The sequence below is a fragment of the Dendrobium catenatum genome, unplaced genomic scaffold (assembly GCF_001605985.2).
Source record: "Dendrobium catenatum unplaced genomic scaffold, ASM160598v2 fragScaff_scaffold_459, whole genome shotgun sequence".
In the NCBI taxonomy this organism is placed as follows: Eukaryota; Viridiplantae; Streptophyta; class Magnoliopsida; order Asparagales; family Orchidaceae; genus Dendrobium; species Dendrobium catenatum.
In genome coordinates, this window is record NW_021318921.1 from 468,754 (window position 1) to 493,133 (window position 24,380).

General features: G+C 36.6%; 1 protein-coding gene and 1 pseudogene across 1 annotated transcript; one reads left to right on the forward strand and one right to left on the reverse strand.

The window, feature by feature from the left end:
- Positions 1-1,508: 1,508 nt before the first annotated feature.
- On the forward strand, positions 1,509-10,665 carry LOC110112619 (protein TORNADO 1). Its single transcript, XM_020844906.2, has 3 exons — positions 1,509-3,018; positions 4,893-6,139; positions 8,055-10,665. Exons 1-3 carry the CDS (start codon positions 1,509-1,511, stop codon positions 9,450-9,452), a joined length of 4,155 nt encoding a protein of 1,384 aa, XP_020700565.2. The 3' UTR covers positions 9,453-10,665.
- Positions 10,666-10,668: 3 nt separating this feature from the next.
- Positions 10,669-11,700, reverse strand: LOC110112618 (annotated as a pseudogene).
- Between the last annotated feature and the right edge of the window lie 12,680 nt (positions 11,701-24,380).

Sequence of the window (24,380 nt, forward strand, 5' to 3'; positions counted from 1 at the left end):
CATAATAATTACAAATCGTATTTGACATGTTGATTTATATAATGTCTATTGGTTCTCATAAAAACACTTGCATTGCATAATTGTATGTATGTCGGTAGAATTTTATTGATTTTTGACTAGCCATGGTCGATAGTCTCCCAGAGTGACAACTCTATAGGAAATTATTGAATTTTCTTGGGTTGGTGTTTAACTTCTCGATGATGGGTATATGATAAACCGATAATAAATATATGTGTAAATGTAACAAAATATAAGTAGATATTAATCGGAAATAATAAATGACTGATAAAATATTTTGAGATATGATGATACATGGTCTGATTGCACTTATGAGCATTAAAATAAATTGCATTGATAGTAGTTTGGTGTATATATTAAGGGCATTAACATATTAGATTTATGTTGTAAGAAATATGGCATGTGTCACTACTATTTTATTTTGGTGACTTTATGTTGTACTTTCACCCTTTGGTTCTTAATACAGCATGCCACACTCATTTGCCAATTATATTTTGCTAAATAGGAGCTACTTGCTAGGTATGATTTATTAAACTCACCCATTGTATCTTTTTGCAATAGGTCCTACATGTGTATTTAGTATACCGTCACCTCAGGAGCAGAATTATCAGCAGTAGTTTATTTATTTTTGGTATTTCATATTTTGTAATAGTTTATTTTACTTTTGAGGGTTGGGTAGTTTCCTTTTTGTTTTTTATTATATTCTTGTTGACTTCTATCTAAACTATTGTTATTCAGATGCACTAGTTATTTGCTTTTTATTAATAAATTGGCTTTTTAATTCACTTCGCTTGTTTGCTCCTGTGTGTGTAATATTGTATCACTTGTATAATTGTGAATACAAAACATGTTTTTTCTATCCCTTCATTGTGTTCCTTATTGCCAAGGTGTACCGCCTTCCTAACCCGGGGTGTGACAAGTGTTGAGTGAGGTGAGGGAAATGGGTTTAGATATTTATATGTAAAAACAGTGCTCATTTCCATAGCACTGCAGTGCTCCATTGAATATGCCTGGTGCTTTCAGATTCCTCTAACCTGAGAACTCGTTGCTGCGAACAATCCCTCAAATCCTCTTCCCAAACAAAGAGGACAAAGCTGCAACGCCACCGTTTCCAGCACATCGGTGCTTGGAAGAGTCTTTTTTTCCTTTTGATTTTCTCCTTTCCATTTCCATTTCTAATCTTATTTGATATTAATTAAACACAACAAAGCTTATAACTCTATGACTAAATCAGAATTAAGATTGATTTTGATATTTTTTTTGCCAGTATGATTTCTATTAAGGGTGGAATATTTCCACATTACTCTATCAGAAAGAAACAACTATTCCACAAGCAAATTTGATGCTCTACTTCAGCTAAAAGAAAAGTATACAAACTTATTCATTATATAATCCCACTAAACCTCCTCTAAAAGAAAGAAAGTGGCCTTACAACCCTAGGGAAGAAAGGAAGGCAGCATAATCAACAATAAACTACATCAGACTTATCCATGAGTAATCAAATCTCATCAGACCAAGATGTCTATTGGGCACTACAGGAAATTATGTCTGGTAAGATGAACCTTCAAAACATTTCCTTCTACAATTCTGATTCTGCTTCCAGCTCTCATCAAGAAACAGAAAATTCCATAAGCATCAACATCTCCACAAAGGGCAACAGCATTCAGGAGTTCTGCCAGATTTTAACGATACTCTTAGCACAGGAGAGCAGATTTACTCCTACAAACTTGGCTTTTTATTGTATAAGTTGGGAGATGAAGGCACTTCAAACTTTTACTTCATTACTCGATAACAACTCAAGCATCAAACATGTTGAATTCCAAAAGAACATCTTCACCGCCCAGGGCATGTTTGAGCTTTCAGATATGCTAGGAAGAAACAAAAGAATTAGGAGTATTATATTCTCAGAGTGCCAGATTGAGTCTACAGGAGCTAGCTTATTAGCTTCTGCTTTGATGAAAAATGATACTCTGGAAGAACTACAGATATGGGAGGACTCTATTGGTTCAGATGGTGCTGAAGAACTATCAAGAATGATCGAGGCAAACTCAACACTAAAGCTCCTATTGATACTTGATAAGCATTTCATTACTGCAACCCCTCTGATCTCAGCTGTACTGGCGCGGAATCGCAGCATGGAAGTTCATGTTTGGACCAGAGATGGAACTGACAAGAATCTTAAAATAGTTGAGTTTACACCTGAGACAAGCATGCTGAGAATTTACAAACTGAACACTTCAGGTTCTCAGAGGATAGCCTGTGCACTAGGTTTGAATACAACAGTAAAGACCCTAGATATGACTGGTATCAAGCTGAAATCAAACTGGGCTAAGGAATTTAGACAGGTTCTGGAGCAAAATAGAAGCCTCAAAGAAGTTAAATTATCAAGAAGCAGCCTTGGAGACAAGGCGATTGTGTACATAGCAGCTGGGTTATTCAAGAACAAGTCTTTGGAAAAGTTGGCACTGGATGGAAACAGATTCAGCGGGGTTGGAGTGGAGCATCTATTGTGCCCCTTAAGTAGGTTCTCTGCTTTGCAAAATCAAGCAAACACTACACTGAAATCTGTGACATTTGGGGGAGGGGAGACCAGGATAGGCAGAGGAGGTGTCATTGCAATCTTGCGTATGTTGGACACAAACCAAACCATTAACCAACTTAGCATAAATGACGACACAAGCATGAAAGCTGAAGATGTAGTGAGAATTTTCAAGAGCTTAGAGAAGAATCCTACTTTGAGATTTCTGTCACTAAGAGGATGCAAAGGGGTAAATGGAGAGTTGGTGTTGCAAACGATAATGGGAACTCTTCAAGTAAATCCATGGATAGAGGAGATTGATCTCACAGGAACTCCTTTGCAAATTGCAGGGAAGACTGATGTAATTTATGATAAATTGCGCAAAAATGGAAGTCTTGTTCCAGAGAATGAATTGCTTGCTGATATGCCATTGACCACGCCAAAATGCTGCAGAGCATTTTTCTGTGGACAAGACTTTGCAGGTATACTCTTAAACTAGTAAATGAGTGCTAATTCTACTTAAAACAACACAAGACATCAGACTGCCTCACTAATTAATAACATATAATAGGAAAAAAATTGATACGTCACACAAATTTATCTTGATCGGGCACGAATCTCAAGACAAAAAGATAGTTGGAAACTTCAAAGATTAAATTCAGGAGCATATGAACTCCGATTTCAGCGAGCTTATAGTCAAACTGAGCGTCTCGGAAACACGAACCCAATGACACGAAATTCAACCCAATCCGAGCCCAAATGGGTCCAAATCAAGGACCCGAAGCGCTGTTGGAAGGTTCAAACCACAATTTGAGTTGCCAAACGGTCTCCGATTTTAACGAGCTTATACTCGAACCGAACGGCTCGACGAGACGAATCCAACGAGCCCAAGATTACTGAATTCCGACATCACTAAGATCTTTAAATGTCCAACGAACGGTGCATGATCGAAGGGTTCAATAGCGGCCGTCCATTCGACCACTCCCTATTCGTCCCTGATCTCACACCTATTTACGGGCTATGCCACTCCAGAAAAACTATAAATAGATCACTCATTTCTCATGAGGGGGGAGGGAAGCAAGAAGAAGAAGTGAAGAAGAAGAAGAGAATGGGAAGGAGAATCAGCTCCTCCTCGACTACCGTCGGAGTTCTTCCTACCGCCCGAACACGCCAGGATTCTGCCGGATATTCGGGAGAACGCCGGAATTCTACCCGACTTCCACGGGACGCCAGAATTCTGCCCAAGTTCCACGGGATTCTGAAATTCTTCCCAATTAACGACAGAGTTCCCTCCTAACGTTGAAACTCCGCTCAAATGATGCCGGAGTTCTCCTCAGCCACCAATAGACGTCGGACTTCTACCCGACGTCGGACCTTCACTCTTTGTCAAGTTTCTACCCGACGCCGGACTTCTACCGGTTATCGGACTTCGTTGGACGTCTATGCAAAGATGGATTTCTTTCCTTTGTTGGACTTCTACCTGACGTCGTCCTTCTAATCTTCGTCGTCAGACAACAGTTCTTCTGACCTCCGTCGCCAGCCGACTACGGTCCTCCTGACTTATGTCGCCCTCCGACTACAATCCTTCCGACCTCCGTCGCCAGCCGACTACGGTCCTCCTGACTTACGTCACCCACCGACTACAAGCATTCCGACCTCCGTCGCCCATCGACTACGGTCCTTCCGACCAAACGAACACGTCAACAATGACTCTTTGTATTAACATCATGTAAGGTACTCCATAAGATGTACATCAAGCTAAGGCCTTCCCCCAAGGAAGGACCTCATTTATAATCAACTACAATACTAGTGAATTCATTCAAACTGGATTAGGCCTCGTGGTTTTTTCCCCTTTTCAGGGGCTTTCCACGTAAAAATCTTGGTGCCTCATAAATACTAGACCCTCTCTCTTTATCTGATTGCGTGCCGGATTTTCGTACAACGCTAAGACGTTAAATCTTATATTTCTCTACCGCCGCAAATACCGCCTCGAATACTCCTGGATGCAACAAAAATTATAGGAAACACTTGTAGATCGCAAGTATTTCCTATCAATATTCCAAAAACAGCGAGAATTCTTCACAAAAATCCGCACAAAATCACAAAAACATTAGATAATTTGTATTACTTGATGAAAGCGAAACGGAAAATAGCACGATACGCTGGATCCCGCCTTTGTTGTGAAACGCCGGTCCCATGCGGACCGGCTGGACTGGTCCAATGGACCAGTCTAACAAAAAACTTACTGTCATTTCCATGCTACATTTACAAAATTGTTATTGTTGTTTATCCTCAAGTTTCAATAATTGAATCCAAGATTTGGGCAAACTGAAACATGAAATATGTATGGGTGCAGGAAAAAGCACACTGTGTAGCTCCATAAATCATAATTTTAGTTCTATCAAATTGCCTTACATGGATCAGATCAGAACATTAGTCAATCCAATTGAACAGATCGCAAGAACAGCAGAGGTTAAGATAAAAATCATCAATGATGGTGACACAAAAATCTCAATTTGGAACCTTGCTGGCCAACATGAAAATTTTGCATTACACGATATCATGTTTCCAGGCCATGGGAGCCCCTCACTGTTTTTTATAATTTCCAGCTTGTTCAGGAGGCCGGCAAACAGAGAACCCAAAAACCAAGAAGAGATTGAAGATGACCTGTCATACTGGCTGAGATTTATAGTTTCAAACTCGAGAAGAGCAATATCACAATCAATGCCACCTCACATTACCATAGTTCTTACCCACTCGGACAAAGTTTCACATCCATCAGAAGACTTGCAGCCCATTATTAATCTGATTCAAAAACTAAAGGATATGTTTGAAGGGTTTGTGGAACTGTATCCCATGGTATTCATGGTAGATGCAAGATCATCTGTGTCTGTAAGCAAGCTCACACATCACCTGAGAAAGACGAGCATGACAATTCTTCAAAGAGTTCCACAAGTGTATCAAATATGCAATGACATGATAAAGATCTTATCAACCTGGAGATCAGAAAACTACAACAAACCAGCCATGAAATGGAATGAGTTCTGTGAGTTATGCCAGCTTAAGCTTCCCTCTCTCCGAATCCGATCAAGGTGGGATGACATGGAAAAGATAGAGAAAAAAAGACAAGCAGTAGCGAGTACATTGCATCACGTAGGTGAAGTAATCTTCTTTCAAGAGCTTGGATATCTAATATTAGACTGTCCGTGGTTCTTCGGCAAAGTACTTGGTCAGCTCACAAAGTTAGACTCAGGAAATCTTAATACAACTGACAAGCTTGGGTTCTTTAGCTGGTTGGAACTGGAGAAGATACTAAGAGGGAGCTTGCAAAGTCAAATTCCTGGGATTGGTTCAAAAGTATTTGACAATTTGGAAGCTGGTGATTTAATGAGGATGATGTTAAAACTTGAGTTATGCTATGAAAAAGATCCAAGCAACCCCAAGACCCTTCTCTTAATTCCATCACTTCTCAAAGAAAGCCAAGGAAGAAGATTGCCAACATGGCAGCCAAGCACAACAGAATGCAATTATGTTGGAAGGCGTCTGGAATGTCATGAAGCCAGACAGATGTTTCTAACGACAGGATTCTTCCCAAGGCTTCAGGTACACTATTGGGAACTCTAGTAGTATGCAATCAAAATCATATATGTTCATGGTCAGAGCCCGTATGTTCCCTAACAACGCTAAATCTTTTAATAATGAATCAATAGGATATGACCAAAAGGATACAAAGCCCTCTGTAAGCTAAGGTGGACTCAAATATATTTCCTTAGACAAATATTCACGCCATGTCTACAAAGTACAATTAGCTGAAGCAATCAATGGCTATTGACAAGTATCCTTCAGTCAAGTTGGTCGACTACCTCCTCTAATTAAGTAGACTAGGGACCATGATGGCCCTGGACGACAAAATCATGGGATTTTGATTAGGTCTATCGTCATTCCTCCCACCATCCGTTTTAAGTGCAACATTGTGCATTTCTAATTTTCTATGTTGCACCGATATGGATACTGCGACACGGATACGACACGATACGGATACATGACACGTCAATTCTTAAAAATACAGGATACGGGTACGGCACAGACACGGCATCATAATTTATAAATCATACATAAAAATTAAGAAAACAATCAAAGCATAATATTTGAAATTACAATACGACACTTTTTTTTGGATTTCTTTTTGTTTTTCAACAGACACGTGTATTGGATACGCGTGTCCTTTTGAAATTAAATAGTATTTTAATTGGATACAGCACACCTTCATAAATAGGTGTATCGGTGCAACATAGCTAATTTTAAATGTTAAATTTTAAAAACCTAAACATTTTGCTATCGTATACTTCATAGTTGTTTGACGACTAGCCTTAATCGAAAGTTCTCTCTCGCTATTGGAAGGGGTAATTAACCATAGGGGCTTGCCACTATGGGAATCATGAACTCAGATCATAAAATCCTCGCAAGATAAGGGTGAAATCTCTAGGTAATGTCATATTCAAAACCCAATTTGCTTTCTGAAAATTTTTCTCGGAACCCATTTGTTAAAACTCTCCTTGACGACCCGAGAAAAAAAGAAAGGAACCGTAGAGAGTCCAAGGCGCGAATTTTTGGAGCCCATAACTCACTGCGGAGATCATTATAAACTCTCACACAAATCTTCATTGTAAAAAATTAATCCACTTTAAGTAGCAGAATTAACTTGTAATCAGTTTATTTAATCAATGAGACCATTCTAACTCTACTAGGTGACACTGTGTATATTTTATCTCAGCCGTTGTATAAATGGACTTAGATCTTCGGGCTTAACCACTATAAATATATCTCTCTCCTCCGTTGTTTTCCCTTTCTCTCTCCTCAGACTAATTGCAATATAAAATTTTTCTTCTCATTAAAACTCCCGAACGTATAAGTTCGTCTCGACTCACTCTTGGAAAAGAGTTCACCATTACCATCCTCGATTCTTCTGTTCACTCCCCCACGATCACTTCAGATGGTCCAGTCGAAAAGTCCCATCCCACTATTATCCAGGTTCAGATTCAGTAAAACGGAGATAAGGATAGGATTACGATTATTATTGTATTTATCACATTGCCATTTGCATTTGTAACTCTTATAGCATCGATGGCAGGTACTGAATGAGTAGGAAAAACCGAAGTGCTTTCAATTGGGAAGGTCTCTTGCACTCTATTTACTATGCTTCCATCACTTAACACTTTCACAGTAACTTCAAAGCATTGTTACATCATGGCTTAATTTTTATTATAGTATGCCCAAAAAAAGCCAGCTTCCATTGACATGAATAACAACCGAAGGCTACAACTTAAGAAATCAAGATAGATGGATCTGTGCAGGTAGAAATGAACTAGCCATTCTAATAATTTTTTAAGTTGCATAGCCACTTGTAAACTGAGGCAAACGTTCAAGGAAAGTTATTGTTAATAAATGATGCGTTCATTCCTTGTGTGCTCAATTTTTTATTCAAGACCAATATCACCCAGCTTTAATCAAACTGCAGGTTCATCTCCATAACAAAATTTTTAAACAAAATGAGCGAAAGGGAGCAACATACGCTCTAGAGAAATACCTCATCTCCATAATCATTAATGGGATCCAGATCAGGGTAGAGTTTGGAGGACAAAGCAGCAACTATGTTGATGTTCTTGCATGCTCGAATAAGACTGTCACTGAAGTTCTTAGACTCTTGAGCCAGCTCATCAGGCCAACAATTCAGAGTATATGCCCTGGAACTTCTTTGTCCGAATATGCGATTAGACCAGACTGTGTTAGGTTTCTTATACCGCCAACATTCAGAAGAACCCAACTAGTGTCATTGCCCGCACTTAAAGAAGCACTGCTCTCCACACCTGCTGATGGCATTTATGATTACCAGCATACTTGGAGTTCAATACACAATGGGAATAGGTTGCTTCTGCATTCAGGTTTTGATTATGCAAGAAATCTTCTTGCAGATGACGAGTTCCGTGAAGTATTGGGCCGAAGATATAATGATCTGCACCATCTTGCTGCTGAGCTGACAGTTTCATTTGAGCACAGGAAGGAGCCACAAACACTGGCTGGAAATGATGGTGAACAGACCATTGAACCTTCACTTTTAGGCATAGCAAAAGGAGTAGAACTAGTTCTGCAGAGATTGAAGAGCATGGAGCAGGAAATCAAAGACCTAAAACAGGAGATTCAAGGAATGAGATATTATGAACATTGTCTTCTAGTTGAGCTCAACAGGAAAGTAGATTACCTTGTGAACTATAACATTCAGCTGGAAGAACGGAAGGTACCAAACATGTTCTACTTTGTGCAAGTGGAAAATTACTCAAGGAGGTTGGTTACAAGAATAATTTCTGGCATGAAAGCACTGCGGCTGCACATGCTCTGCGAATACCGAAGGGAGATGCATGTTGTTGAAGAGCAAGTAGGATGTGAACTTCTGCAGGTAGACAATGAAGCAGTTAAGTGTCTACTGCCCTACATGAGCAAATTCATGAAGCTGTTAACCTTTGCGCTAAAGATAGGAGCACATTTTGTGGCAGGAATGGGAGAGATGATACCTGATTTGGGGAGGGAAGTCGCTCATCTAATAGATTCTTCTCTAGTTTATGGGTCAGCAGCAATGGCTGCAGGAGCCATTGGTGCAGCAGCAATTGGACAAATAGGAGTAAGGAGAAAAAATGCATATCCCGGCAGGAGGTACTCAAGGAATCCTGGACAAGAAATTGGAGATGCTCAGCAATGGCTACTTGATTTCTTGAAGGGTCAAGGGATTTCAACTGGAAAAGATATAGCTGACAGGTTTGGCTTGTGGCGGGTGAGGTATTTGGATAATGGAGACATTGCATGGATATGTCAAAGGCATAAAGAAACAAGAAGGAAAGAAATCACTGAACTACCTATCTAACAAATAAGCATTTAGACATACATGTGTAATGTTGGACTAGAACCTAAATGGGTGCCTTGACCCCTAAAAGAAACTTTTAGTTAACAATATTGTACTATTAAATCCAACTCTAAATTCTTGGCTTCATATGATGTCATCATTTGATTTTTCTAGAAAGCCTTTTTATCTAAAGGAAACATCGATAATAATATATTCCATATATATAAGGTGTATCTGGGTTGATCTTCTTTAATATTCATTTGCAAGCACAAGTATTCTTTTTAAAAACATCTCAAAGTGAGTAGCCAACAAGTATGATCATATAAGCAGTGCAGCATACAAATCAAGTTACCACTTAGAAGTACTTGCAAACGACTCATAAGAAAATAATGCTAAAAAGAAAAGAAAAAAAAAAAAAGAAGGGAATCATAGCCTAGTCGGGATGAAAAGATAATGCTACGATCCCTCTTTTGTTACTCAATAATGACAGTTCAATCGACATCCCTACATAGTATATGCGAGCATATATGATTTTTTTGCCATGAAGACAATTTAAAAAAGAGGGAAAGGAAAACAACCATGATAAACCACTTATAATTGACAAATGCAACCCAGCGTGCATCATTTTTTCCATCAGTTGTAATATGAATGATATATCATGCACTTTTTTTTTTCTCCAGCAACTTATTTTTTGCCAGAAATTTTCAATGATCTCGGATGCACGCCCCAGCACTACAGAAAGCTAAAAATAGCAATTTTGACTGGTACAGAATAATCTTACATTTGTTTGGGTTAGAAATTACATTGCTTTGGCACTTAAAATATATTTTGCTGAAGGCAGCATACTCTTGCCATTCCATTACTAAGAAAAATAACAAATAAGTAGTTCATCCATAATAACTTCAAAATTAATGGTTCTTCAATTACAATAATTGCAAGCTTCAGTTGTATTCAGAAACCAAAAGAGATCTAAATGCATAAAAACCATAATCTTTCATTCAACTTGTATCCAAACAGTCACAAAATCCTGAAACCATTTGTGGTTAGGAAAGCTACCAAGAAGAAAGAGTGCATGTAGAAGTTGGGAAACAAAACCTTTGAGTTCACATAGCTAATGCAGCAGGAACTGAACAAACTAACAAGCTTTTATGAGCCACTAAGTTAAATGAAAAAGAAAGAGCAAAAAGTAAAACCAATAATTATTCATCAGCCAAGCAATTCGAGGACATACATAACAGGCAAGAAAAGCCTATGATAATTAAAATCTATTACGATGTTCTGCCAACTTCCTCCAGGATCATATCTTTAAATGCACTAGGTACGTTGAAGCCTTTTGCAATAACCACAAGATCAGGATATATCTCCCCCTCATTCTTAGGGCATTCTTAGGCTCACATAGATATGTATGTGCTCGCTTTGCCCTGTAGAACCGATCCTGCCGCTGACAGACGATGCCCAAGTGCTGGTTGTTTAATACCATGATCTTTACAGAGAGTTTCTCTATAAAGATCATTTCCAACTCCTGTACAGTAATAAGAAAGCTTCCATCTCCATCAATATCCACGACAGTAACACCAGGATTTCTAACTGCAGCACCAGCTGCACGTGGAAGTCCAAAACCCTTAGCTCCCAAACCAACTGAAGACAGCCATTGGCGAGGCTCCTGGTAAGTATATACTGTGCAGCCCACATTAAGTACTGACCAACACCAGTGCTTATGATCCCCTCACCATGTGCAGCTCATCCACATCTGGATTGCATACTCCGGAGGAATCACCTCCCCAACTACCCTGTAGTTCAAAGGATAGTTCTTCAGCTGATCCAGCTCCTCCCTCCATGATAAAAATTGGAGTTTTTACCAGACTGTCTCCGCAATCAAATAACTCACCCCTTCCAAAGCCACTTCAAATCAGCACAAATTGACAAATACGGCAACTTGTTCCTTCCAATCTCAGCTGGGTCAATATCTGTGTGCACAATCTTCGCCCAACTAGCAAAATCTTCCAACTTTACGGCGACCATGCCATCAAACCTCACCCCTAATGCAAGAAGTTCGCACTTATCCACAGCGTAGATGGCGAAAACCGTGTCCAGCATGCCCAGCATCTTAAGCGAAAACTCTTCGTCCATAGGGCATCAAGGCTCATCAGAGTGCAGGCCACAGGATTCCTCGTCAGCTCTGGGCCTGAATAATTGTACCCTCGCCCAACGTAAAGCGCAGGACCACGATGTGCGGACAAAAAGCACAACCCCTGCTCGATGAAATGCCGGTTTGCTGGCTAAGGGAATCAATATGCATTGAAGACTCATTGGGGAGCCAACGATCCGACCTAAATCGGAACCCGGTATTACTATGTTCTGGTATTACTAGGTATTGCTCGGTATTGATAGGCATTGCTCAGTATTGCTTGACAATAACGAGAAATACCGTTCTGTCAAGACCAATACTGAGCAATACCTAGCAAAACAGGGGTATTGCTCGCTATTATTTGGTATTGCTAGGTATTTGTCTTGACATAATGGTATTTCTCGTTACCGAGTAATACGAGCAATACCGAGCAACACCTAGCAATATCCCTGTCTGCACAAATCGGCCAATACATAGCAATATCGGGTCCGGGTCCAGGTCGTGTCGTCGGGCCGCGCGGTAAAGAGTAAGAGCACATGACACGATTTTACTGATGTTCAAACGTGAAGCTACGTCAGGACACTGGACCTAATAAAAATTTCATGAGGGGACAACCAGTTCTTGCTCATGTCTTCAGGAATGTCGACGAGAACAGAACCACCGGAGGCAGCTAAAAGAATGCGTCATCCACTTCAAGGATGCGGACCTGTGCAGTTTCCTTCCATGAGGATCTCATCTTAATAATTTATAAATATAAATTTATGATATAAATTAAATATATAATTTGTGCATGTAAATCATATTTAAATATATAATATAAATTAATAATAATTTATTTTAAATTTATAAATTTATATACAAGCTATTTTTTATTAAAATTAAATTAAATTTAAAGATTGAGCATATTTAAATTAAAAATTACATAAGATATTATTAATGTATGAATTCAATTTACTTTTTAATCAAAAATTTATGTTATTACATAATTATTCTGTCATTTAAATTTTATTTAAATTTTATTTATATAATTTTCATAATTATTATGTCATCCGGTTCAATCCCGATTCGACCCCGATCGAACCATTAAATTCTAAATCATTCCTTCTTCCAGTTCTATACCTCATTTTCACAATCTTGCAAAGACTCCAATCATGCATAAAAATAATATATAAATATCTAATAAACTCAAACATAATAGCTTATAATTCACATACAAAATGAATAAGAAGAAGCTGTTTTGAATGTTATTGTTCTAATGTCCCAAAAAAAAAATGTTATTGTTCTCAAGGTAGTCTACTTACTTACTAGATAATTTGTTATCATATAATAACATCAGTAAATCTTTAACCACTACATGAATTGAACTATATGAATTCTTTTTCATATAAGATAAGCTCAATTAGTTTATTATGAATAGTATTTAGGAGTTGGTGTCTAGACTCACAAAACATAGTGTGTAGTTTTAAGGAATAAACCAAATTATTATGGTGTGGTGAATAGGAATAAAAGTTAAATATTAGTTTCTAAAAGTTTCTAAAGTAATTTACATAGTAGATAATAAGGTTATTTGGAATAACCTTATTATTCCAAATAATAGCTCAAGTTTGCTTGAGCTTCCATCCTCTGGTTTGTTTTACACCTGGTAAAATCAAAGAGCTGATGACCCAATTCATATTAAACTGGATAGAGCTTTAGTTAATTCAGCTTGGTTGGAGTTGTTTCCTAACTCCTTTTATAAAGTGGAACCCCCCTCATGCTCTAATCACTCCCCTCTGGTGCTACTTCCAGGACACAATTGTAAAGCTTCTGTTAGATTCCAATTTAAGAATTATTTAGTTAACATGAATGATTTCTGAGAAGGCTTAATCTCGATTTTTGCTACTTAAAATTCTGGAAGCCCTATTTCTGCACTTTATTCTAAGCTTCATGGTTTAAAAGATTTTCTCAAACGGAAGAATTGGTCTAATTCTTCCTTCCTTACCAGCAGAATTAATGAGCTTAACGTTGCCCAAAGTCTTTGTATTGCTCAGATTCAAGATAAGCTTCTTGACCTCAACCTTAATGCTTATTTGAAAAATATCAACATCTCTCTTGCCTCTCTTCAAAAGGCTTGGAGCTTATGGGTGATTCAACGTGCCAAAGCAACTGGCTTTCAAGAGTTGAAGATGATTTGGGGTTCCTTTATGCTAGGATTAAATCTAGAAATTCTTACAGCCGTATCAATGAGCTCCACACTGATGATGGTCATTTTACTTTATGAGGATATTGCTAAGGGTACTGTACTCTATTTTTAAAAGCTATACAACTCTCTTAAGCCTAACAATTCCAGGTTGAGGCCTCTCCCTATTGGCTCCACTATTCCTCCTCATCTAATTGCTCCCCTCACTTGCCTGGTCACTGATTTGGATTATAAGGGAGTTGTGTTTGCTGGTTCTTCGGCCTGATGGATTTACTTTTGAGTTTTATAAAGCTACTTGGGACATTATTGGGAGCCATGTTTGCAAAGCGATAAAATATTCTTTCTCCTCTGGGATCCTTCCCAAAAGTGCTAAAGCAACTGCCATTGCTTTAATCCCTAAGGGGACTCATGCCTTTGGTATATCGGATTACCGGCCTATATCCCTTTACAATGTATTTTATAAGATTATTGCCAAAGTTCTTGTAAATCGTATGAAGGAGGTCATGCATTTTATCATTCATAAACGCCAAGTTTATTTTATCAAACAAAGAATCTCCACTGATAACATTGTGCATGCCTCTGCAATTCTTAATGAATTTAATTGCAATGCTAGAGAGAAATTTTTCTGTGCCAAACTGGACATCCGCAAAGCTTTTGACACTATCTCCTGGGAGTTCCTTTTAAATTGGCTTATTGATAAAGGCTTCCCTCCTCAGTTTGTTAGATGGATTAAGGGATGTATTGAAGATGTTTTCTTCTCAGTTTGTATTAACGGGGGACTTGAGGGATTCTTCCATTCTTCTTCTGGCCTTAGGCAAGGCTACCCTTTATCCCCTTTGCTATTCTTTATGGTGATGGATGCTTTCTCTTGTGGGATCAATGACAATAATTTCTCTGGAATTTCTTATGGTGGTTCCTTTGTGAATCATCTTTTTTATGTTGATGACATTTTAGTGTTTGGGAAAGCTTCTATTCCAAATGCTGGTTCTCTTAATAATTATTTATTCTCTTTTATTGAGCATTCTGGATTGCTGGTTAATAAAGCTAAATGTTCCATTATGTTCTCCCACAACCCCTCCTGCTAGGGATATTATCTCCTTGCTTGGCTTCACCCTAACCGATAATACTTTAACTTATCTTTGTATTGGGACCCTTGGTGTGATAGTTCTCCTGTTTCATACTTTATTCAGCCCTCTCTGGTTGTAGGGATGACGGTTAGTGATGTTATTTATGAGGGGGCCTGGTCTCTTCCTACACAATTTGGCCAGTATGTGATGGATCATATTTCTTCTATCCCTATTTTGCAACAACTGCATCATATTATTACTTGGACTGGAACTGATAAACCGTGCTTCAAGACATTTCACATGTAGTTTTACTCAGATTTTAATGAAGTCTCGTGGCTCAATTTTGTGTGGCATAAACGATATGCTTTAAGATACTCCTCTTTTGTTTGGTTGGCTTTGCTTGGTGGCCTCAAAATGGCTGACGTTCTTACTAAAAGAAACATCTTAATTCCCTTTTTATGCCCCTTATGCAGGACCGAGGATGAAAGTATTGGCCACTGTTTCTTCCAGTGTGATTATACGTTTATGGTTATTTCAACCCTTCTTCCGTCTCTCCATAATTTTTTGCTTCGACCAACTCTGCTTTCAGGTTTTTGAATTTTTTGAGGGAAATCAGCAATTGCAAGCTTATGAGAAGAATTTTTATTACTTTGTGATATGCTGCTCTGTTTATTTCCTTTGGCGGGATCGTAACGAAAGGCGGTTTGTGGATTCTGAAATTTCTGTTTATTCCTCTATTAGGAAGATTACTCATGCTATTCATGCTAAACCCACTTCTTGGAAAATTTTTGATTTGCTTAAGGATTATTTTCCTTCTTGCTTCACGGGCTGACAAGTTTTTGTTGCTCTTCTCGATTTGCTGCCTGTATGCTATTTTTGTGGGGGAGGTTCTCATCTTCAACTAGATGATGATGAGTAAAACTAACAACATGCCGCCTCAGTTGGTTTCTTGCCTTGGACGGCCTGCTGTGATTGCCTGGAATTTGTTGCAGGTTGGGTTCTCTGTATGATTTTGATGGTAACCAAGGTTTTGTGGCTTGGAATGGCTTCTCCTTTGGACGGCCTGAGGCCCCAAAATTTCAAAAAAAAAAAAAGATAATAAGGTTATTTTCTTACTATATGTTATATATTAAAATTAGTCTATCAGTTCATCCATATTAGATTGTTTGTCTTAGGTTTATATGTTGAATTCCTCACTTTTTAAAAATAAATATATCAGTCTATTTGGTATCTAAAGAGCATTTTATAAAGGTTATAGTGAAATTATTGGGGGAAAACTATATATTTTTAAAATTGTTATAAATATTATAAATATATTTTAAAATTTTTGAATAATAATTTTCTTACCGTTATCATATATTGATATATCTGATTATAAAAAGAAGCTTCTTATAGCAGAAATTTTTGTAAAGCAACGAAAAAAATAGAAAGAAGTGATAGCTAAGTGAAATTGTAGTTGCCTATTTAAAAATAAAATAGTGAAAAATCCTTAAACTAAACTTTGATGGGATTTTGATTAAAAGCTCTAAGCTTTTATTTTTGTATTCTATGAGATTCCTATTGAGATATTACAACACACTTAGGCTTCGTTTGAGACAGTTTTTTCATTATTTTCTAAAATAATTTTCTAGTACAAAAATTTTTAATTCAAGAAAATTTTTAACTAGAAAGCTGTTTTGAAAAGCATTAAGAAAGTTGTATTAAACGAAGCCTTACAATGATTGCAAGTTGATTTGTAGAGCTCATTTTTTGGTTGAAAAAAAAACCCATTAGTTCTATTATCATTTCCAAAATCTCTTAGTGCTATTGGGCTACCACATCTTTAATAAAGAGATGGGCTTTTCATCTCTTTTAATTTGGCTCGCAACTCAACTCACAATCGAGTTGCGCTTAAAATTTAAAACAATTGATTTCAAACACTGAGTTGGACCTTACTGATGGAGACCCCTTTTTCCAGAAAAATTATTCTGTGCGGTCCCCGAACGGCATCCGAAGACCAACCAAAATGCGCTAGTTCATTTTTTAGCTCGGTATTGGTGCTCTGTACCGCTCGGTATCGGGTGACGTGGCGCATTCTGATTGATCTCCGGACTGTCCAGTATCCTCTCAGAATAATTTCTCCCTTTTTCCAACCTCTCATAAGTAACCGTTATAAATCTTCTCAAAACAATTGATTGGCTTTGGCTCACTTATAAATATAATTAGATCATGATCATCATCTTTAATTATACCCAATAAGCACAAGGTTAGCTCTTAAATAATCAAATTAACTCTCTTTTGCAATTTGCAAAACTTAGCTATCCATGTGCATCCCATAATTAAACCAATGGTTTTTTTTATTAGTTTTAAACGAGAATTTGACTCTTAGTATGACACAATGGAGAAAGAGAGTTCATGTAGCTGACCCTACATAGTATGATAAAGGTTGATTGTAATTATTGTTGTTGTTGTACTTATTTTAAAAAATTACATAAATATCACAAAATTCTTATATATTTACTTGATTAACACTTAAAATTTTATATTTATTTAGAGAACCATTGCATCAAGTCTTTGTCCCACTACATGTAATCTACTGCACAAATCTTTTTTCTCAATTGTGTCATATTAAGAGTCAAACTTACATTAACAAAAAAGATAAATTCTAATACTTTTCAATCAAATTTTTTTAGATCTAACTCTACTTTTTAAGGTCGGACAATAAATATAAAAATTTAGATATCGGGTATATAAATTTGTAAAAATTTTGTAATTTATGCAAATCCACTAAATTTTATTATATAGATTTTGGATGAAAAGGCCCCTTCTCCATGAACAACTTTAATAAAGCCAACAAACCTTTTTTTTTTCATTATCATCACCCTCATCACCCTCATGTTTCTTGTCTTGAAGTGCCATTTTTATATATATTTGAAGCTTTATCACAACTGAGGAGTATTTTTTTGTAAAAAAGGAGGGTTGCCTTTCCTCTTTAAAGAAACATCTGGTAGTTAGTGGATGCATACACATAAGCATTTAAGCTTGCAGACAAAAATGGTGTCGGTGGAGCTCTTTAATGATCTTTGTTCGAATAATCTCATAATTTTTTTGGGTATACATTTGGTTAATAAAAGTCATTGGTCTGAATTTGATGGTTAGATATTGTAATATTCATCGATGTTACTATTAATATTGGGGCATAGGGCATCCATATTTATTCATATCATTGATCGTCGTGAAGAATATGATTGTTTCAAGTGAATTTTTAAGGTGAAATATCTTGGTTCTTTGCTCTTATGATTGACTAGAGGAATAATGGAAATGATAAAGAGCGATTTCAGTTTGGAAAGAACCTCAAGTATGACACTACATGAAAATATATCGTCAATAACAGGCGGCAATTTCCGGTGGTAAAAGTCAATTTTCCGACGGTTTTGAAAAATTCGCGAGGTTTTAAAACACCTAGAATAAACCGAGTAAGAAATCGAAACTGGCAGTATATTTCTGGTGGTAATATTTTCTAGCGGTTCTCCTGTGGCTATTACCAACAAAAAATACTGAGCCCAAAACTGCAGTCAAATCGTCGGAATATTCCGGCGGCTAACCGCCGGTCATTACCAGTGATATAACCACCAGTATTTCCGGCTGCCAAACCGCCGGTTATTATCGACGACAAAATAAAATAAACAGTCATTATTTTCTTCGTCGGGTATCTAAGGTTCCAACGGCGAAACCGTTAGAAACCTGTAATTAGAATTGAAAAACAAAATGACAACACCCCCTCTATCCAAATAAAATTTCACAAGTATCTGTTGGCAATTCAAAATACAAAACAACTATTTTTAATCATATACTCAGACAGTTCAAAACATAATATATAAAATACACTATCATCCACAATTGGTGAATTTTCTGTAATTTGATGGAGCATAATTCCGCAACCTATGATTTAGTAAAGGATAAAAATCTTCTCCAAGACCTGGTATTTTAAATTGATATAAATCTCAAACTGAAGTAAATATAAAATGGCACAAATCTAGGCCAAGCAATATGTGAATGAATGGATAAACATGCTTCTTATAGTAACCTTTATTTTTAAGGATTATTTGAATTTTTATTTTATTTATACAATTTTTAATAAGGAAAGTCATATAAGCCTATGGATTTTAGTAAATAGATAGACCATAAGGATGAACCTCAAACTCAAGCCAATTCAAATAAGCCTATGGGGTTTAAGACAATATTTTATGTAAACTTGTACGTCTTATGAATGTAAGCTAAGATTTAAAAGCATAACTTAAATTCAAAACATCTTATGGATTGTCATATTTCATAAGAATGTGCTTAAAATCTATATTTAATCAAGTCTTAGATGATGCGTATAATATATTTTGTCTTTTGAGTCTTATATAAAAATAAAAGATCTCAAATTAAGAATTCGACAATCAAAGATAATAATATTGATGCATTGGCGTGCATACTCTTTAATTTATAGTTGGACAGCTTAGCTTAAGTGACTAAGTTGTAGGTCCTCTTTTTAAAATTTGAAATTGTCAAACCTATCATACATATGTGTATCAATTAAGAAAAAAATGGTTTAAAAGAAGTTATATGAGTTTAGCTGGCAATAGTCAGGCTAATTTAACCTTTGGTAAGATGTCAAGTTATCACAGACATACATCAGATTTAGGTTTAAGTTATTAACTTTGTTGTGTCCTAGAATATTTGCGGCGATAGAGAGATAAAGAGTTTAATATCCTAGTTTTGAATAAAGATTCAACACACATACAAACAAAGAGAGAGAGAGTGTGTGTGTGTGTGTGTGAGGGTTATATGAGACACCATAATTTTTACATTGAAAACCCTGAAAAGAAAGAAAAATCATTGGGCATAGATATTAGAACAATTCTTAAGAAAATATTGGTATGTTCATTTCGTTGGTAGGACCACAATTAGATAATGGAGGTCGGATGGACTGTAGTCTAGAGACTGAGGTCGGAGGGATTGTATTCGGGCAATCATGATTGGAGGGACCGTAATTAGTAGGCGACAGAGGTCAGAGGGATCGTAGTTAGTGAACGATGGTGGTTTGAGGAACTGTAATCGGTATGTGATGGTGGTCAGAGGGATAGTAATTGAAGGGTAACATTAGTTGATGGGTGACAATGGTCGGAGGGACCCTATTCGGCAGGCAATAGTGGTTGGAGATATCATAGTTGATGGGAAACAGTGGTCAGAGGGACCCTAGTGGGAGGGCGATGATGGTCAGAGGGATCGTAGTCGGCGGGCGATGATGTTTAGAGGAACCGCAGTCGGTGGGCGACGGTGGTTGGAGGGACCGCAGCTGACAGGCTACGGTGGTCAGTGGAATCACAACCTACGGACGACAGTGGTTGGAAGGACCATAGTCAATGGGCAATGGATGTCAAAGGAATCGTAGTCAATAGGAGATCTTAGTTAGAGGGGCAATAGTTGGTGAGTGACGGTGGTCGGTATGATCGTTGCCAGCGGGCGACGGTGGTTGGAGGGACCGAAGTCGATCGGTAGGTGATGGAGGTCGGAGGGAATATAGTCGGCAGGTGATGGTGGTCGAAGGGATTATAGTCGTGCGAGGTTACTCGTCGGGAGACCGACAGTGGTGATTGGATAGAGGTCCAGTGACGATGGTTGGGCGGAGGTTCAACAATGGTGGCCGAATGGCTATGTTTCTCCAGAGGTGGTGTCGAGGTGGAGCTCCAGGATTCTTCAAACCTTATAGATTTCTTGATCTCTAGCCCAAGGTCCAAACTTTCAAAGGTTTCCCCTTATATAGAGAGTGGGGGCTTATTTATACATTTTGAGAGTAACATGCTTCGTAAATATGAAAAAGATCAATGATAATTTCGGAGTGTTCCATCGAACAACACATACTGATTTCCTATATGTTTTAAGATTCATGCCTGATCAAGCAATTTTTGGTGACATATCAATTGATCTTGTTGATGGTTCTCTTCATAAATTTTGAATCAGAGGTTGATTTTCTTCAAAGTTATATCATAAGTTGTCACTTTTTTAGTATCCTTTGAACATTATGTCATTTAAAATGTAAGCCCAAACTTCTTAATAAAATTGGCCAACTCTAACATAAATTTGATCTTAAAATGTATTTCTTATTCAAGGATAGTTTTTAGTACTTTGAACATCTTAGAATCAAGTTCTCCTATCTTTTCTCATTTGGCTTTCTTATGAAATTAATTTCAAGTTGATTCTATCCTATCCTTCTTAAAAATCTAAAATAAATCTTTGAGTAAAATCTTTGAAATCATAAAAATATTACCCAATATTTTAATCAAGATTTTTCTCAAAGGCCGTATAATCATTAGTTTTTGATCCTAAGGGCTTTTCTTTATACAGTATCTGTACCCCTAAAAAAGAAACAACTCAGCTTGATCGAAATACATTAGCTAGAAGATCTCTAGAAACATAAATTAAATTCAAAATGTTAAAACTTATTTTTATCATTAAATCATATTGAAATAATACTTTTATCTTTCAAGGTAATTTATGATTTTATATGTAATACTCAATCACAAATAATATTTTCAAATATGTTGATAAAATTATCTAGTGGTGCATATATATATAATCTATTGATCATAAAAATATTATTTTTTATAAATAGATTTATTTAATAAACAAACAATATGTTAAATTCTAGCTAAAAATTAAGTCAAACCAATAATGAAGGATTATATTAAAGTTGTTAATGGTAGAAAGTCTTCTCACTCATTTTCCTCTTTATTGATGGCTCATAACCCATCTATAGACCTTGAGCCTCCCCCTCTTTTTTTAAAACCAAGTTGCCATAAAAGTAAACTAGAAGATAATCAACTTGCAATAATCCTCCCCAGTATGATGCAACAAGATATTAATGCTCTTTTAAAAATGAGCACCACATCAATCATTCATCTCCACAATTCCTTACTAGAGGTACTCTTCCTCTTAATTAATGGCTGCCAAATTCTTAAAACTCTTTTGGTCAAATCAAAGCACCGCCGACATATATACATCAAAATTCAAGTAGGATGTTCATATATATTTACATTTTCATCACAAGCAACTTCTTATTTACGTAAATGAAATACTTTCTACTCATACCCTTCAACTTCATTGCAAAACCATCTAAACCCTCATAATTCGAGAAATTATTGCGTGCGGAGTCCGGATGAAGATAATCGTCCGGATTTAGTTGTGAGTATTTACTGAGTATGTGCTGAGTACACGCACCAATTTTGTGAGTATTTGTTATGTATTTGGTCATTAATTTGCTAAGTATTTACAAATACTCAACAAATTCTCAGCAAATTCGGATGATTTTCTTGTTCGGACTCCACACGTAATAATTTCTCCATAATTCTCCATATATACTTAACCCATTTTTCTTTTGACTGATTATGCAAAAGTGATCATCACCTATGACCTATCCCTCACTCAACAAAAACAACAAAACTTTCATATTATGAAAATTTATTAGCCAAGTAGTTAACATATAAATCATAGAATAATTAGAACTTAATCCATTGATAACACATCATTTCATATAAATTATTTGACTAACTACAATCGCTTAATTACAACCACACATAATTAACACTAATTAATGACATACAATATTGACTTACTTCCCTTAAAATAAAGCTAGAAATGAGCAATAATTATCACAACTAATTTCAGCTACCACCAAATGGTCGGTTGCTATAAAGTTGACCTTTCTCTCTTGTGGTTTTCATTTAATTAGGAACAAGAAAGGCTTTTTCAGTTCATATTTATAAACTATTTGGTGGGTAGAAGAAGAGGCTAAAATTGGATAAGTATGAACAAGTTGTTGTCTTAAATTCTTCCTTCTTCATTCTTCTTAATTAGTTTTATATATCTATATAGTCTGGATGACGTATGTCGCTTGCAGAAAATTAATATGACAAACAGCTCAAAAGCTTCTGCACAGAAGAAATGAAGAGGCTGTCTGAATAATATGTGAGCTTCAATGTGAAGCTATTGATAGAATGCCAAATGAACATAATTTTGAGGAAAATGAAGAAGCAAACTCTTGTTGGGTGGTTGATAGCAATGGTCGAGTGCGACATCATGATTTGTGGAGTCTTGATGTTTTTATCTAATACTTAGAATTTGTTTGGGACGGTTGTAACTTTTTGTAAAGGTGATTGCAAAGTTGCTGTGGAGAAAGCATCTTTTTTTTTTAAAGCTGCTGTAAAAAGCAGCTTCCTAGCACAAAAATTTCTTGAAAGCATTGAAAAAAAATGGCCAAATAAGCTTGAGTCGAGCTCAAAAGATGAGATATGTTTTAACAACCCAGATATGTAATAATTCATATAAAAATATGTGGTTGCACAAACTTGCACATAGAGCTAGGGGTGCAAAATAGCTTAAGTCGAGCTCGAGTAAGACTTAACTCGAGCTCGACTCAAGAGCTAGAATTCGAGCTAAAACTCGAGTCTAGCTCGAGCTTAGCTCGTGCCACCGTAAGTGAGTATTCACCTGCTTCACATGCATAGATGCGCACTTCAAGTTTTGAGCGCCAGCCACCTGATTTTGCCTGATCTACCCGCTTCGCGCATGCAGATGCACGCTTTGTCTTCTGCACACAAATCCTGGTTTTGCAAGTGCAGATGCTTGCTTCGTCTTCCGCATTAGCACATACCCACATTTCAGCCTTCCGCTCTTTGCCTTTCGCTTTTCATCGAGCTGCTCGGTAAGTAATCGAGCTGAGCACGATGAGGATCGAACTCGAGCTAAAAATTATGCTCGAGCTCGAGCTCAAAACTCAATGAGTTCGACTCATGAGCTCGAGCCGGCTTGACTTGATTGCACCCCTACTTAAAAAGCTCATGCTTTTGTATAATTTTGGGACATCGACCCCATGACCTCAAATTGGCATTAGGGGCAATGCAATTGCGGTGGCACAAGCATCTACGTTTTAATTATATTATATCAATTAAATCTTAATATTTATTAATAAAAGGGAAATTTGACTATATATGCATTATTTGGGTGTAATCAGAGAAGCATGCCTGAAAGTTTATTTTGGACCAAATTGCCCTTCTTTGGTATACGCAAAATGATTTTGATGATTATAATTTGTTCAAATTCAAACATTTCTTGAACTACGCAGTTCAAAATTGATTTGAACCTTTCCATCACATGTCTCTATATCTCATCCGCAGTAAGGCTCATCTTCTCCTCACATGCCTTATTACACCTATAATCTAAATTTAAAAAAAAAAAATTGCATTTTCATTTTTTAATAATAACAACTCGCTATATAATTTCTTCAATTAATAAAATACCGGGAAAAAAAATCTATTGATCAAAATATTAATATAAATAAATATTAATTATTTTAAAAATCATATATAATAGTTAGGAGTCATATAAATATAATATACTTTCTGCCCACTCCTAATTACAAAAGAATAACTAAAAGATGAAACAAAAGTAAAATCTGAAGAATTTAATATCTGATCGGTCTCACACTCTTAATTCTTTTTCTTAACTGAAATCATTTAATCATATATAATGAATTTAAAAAACCCAACAGG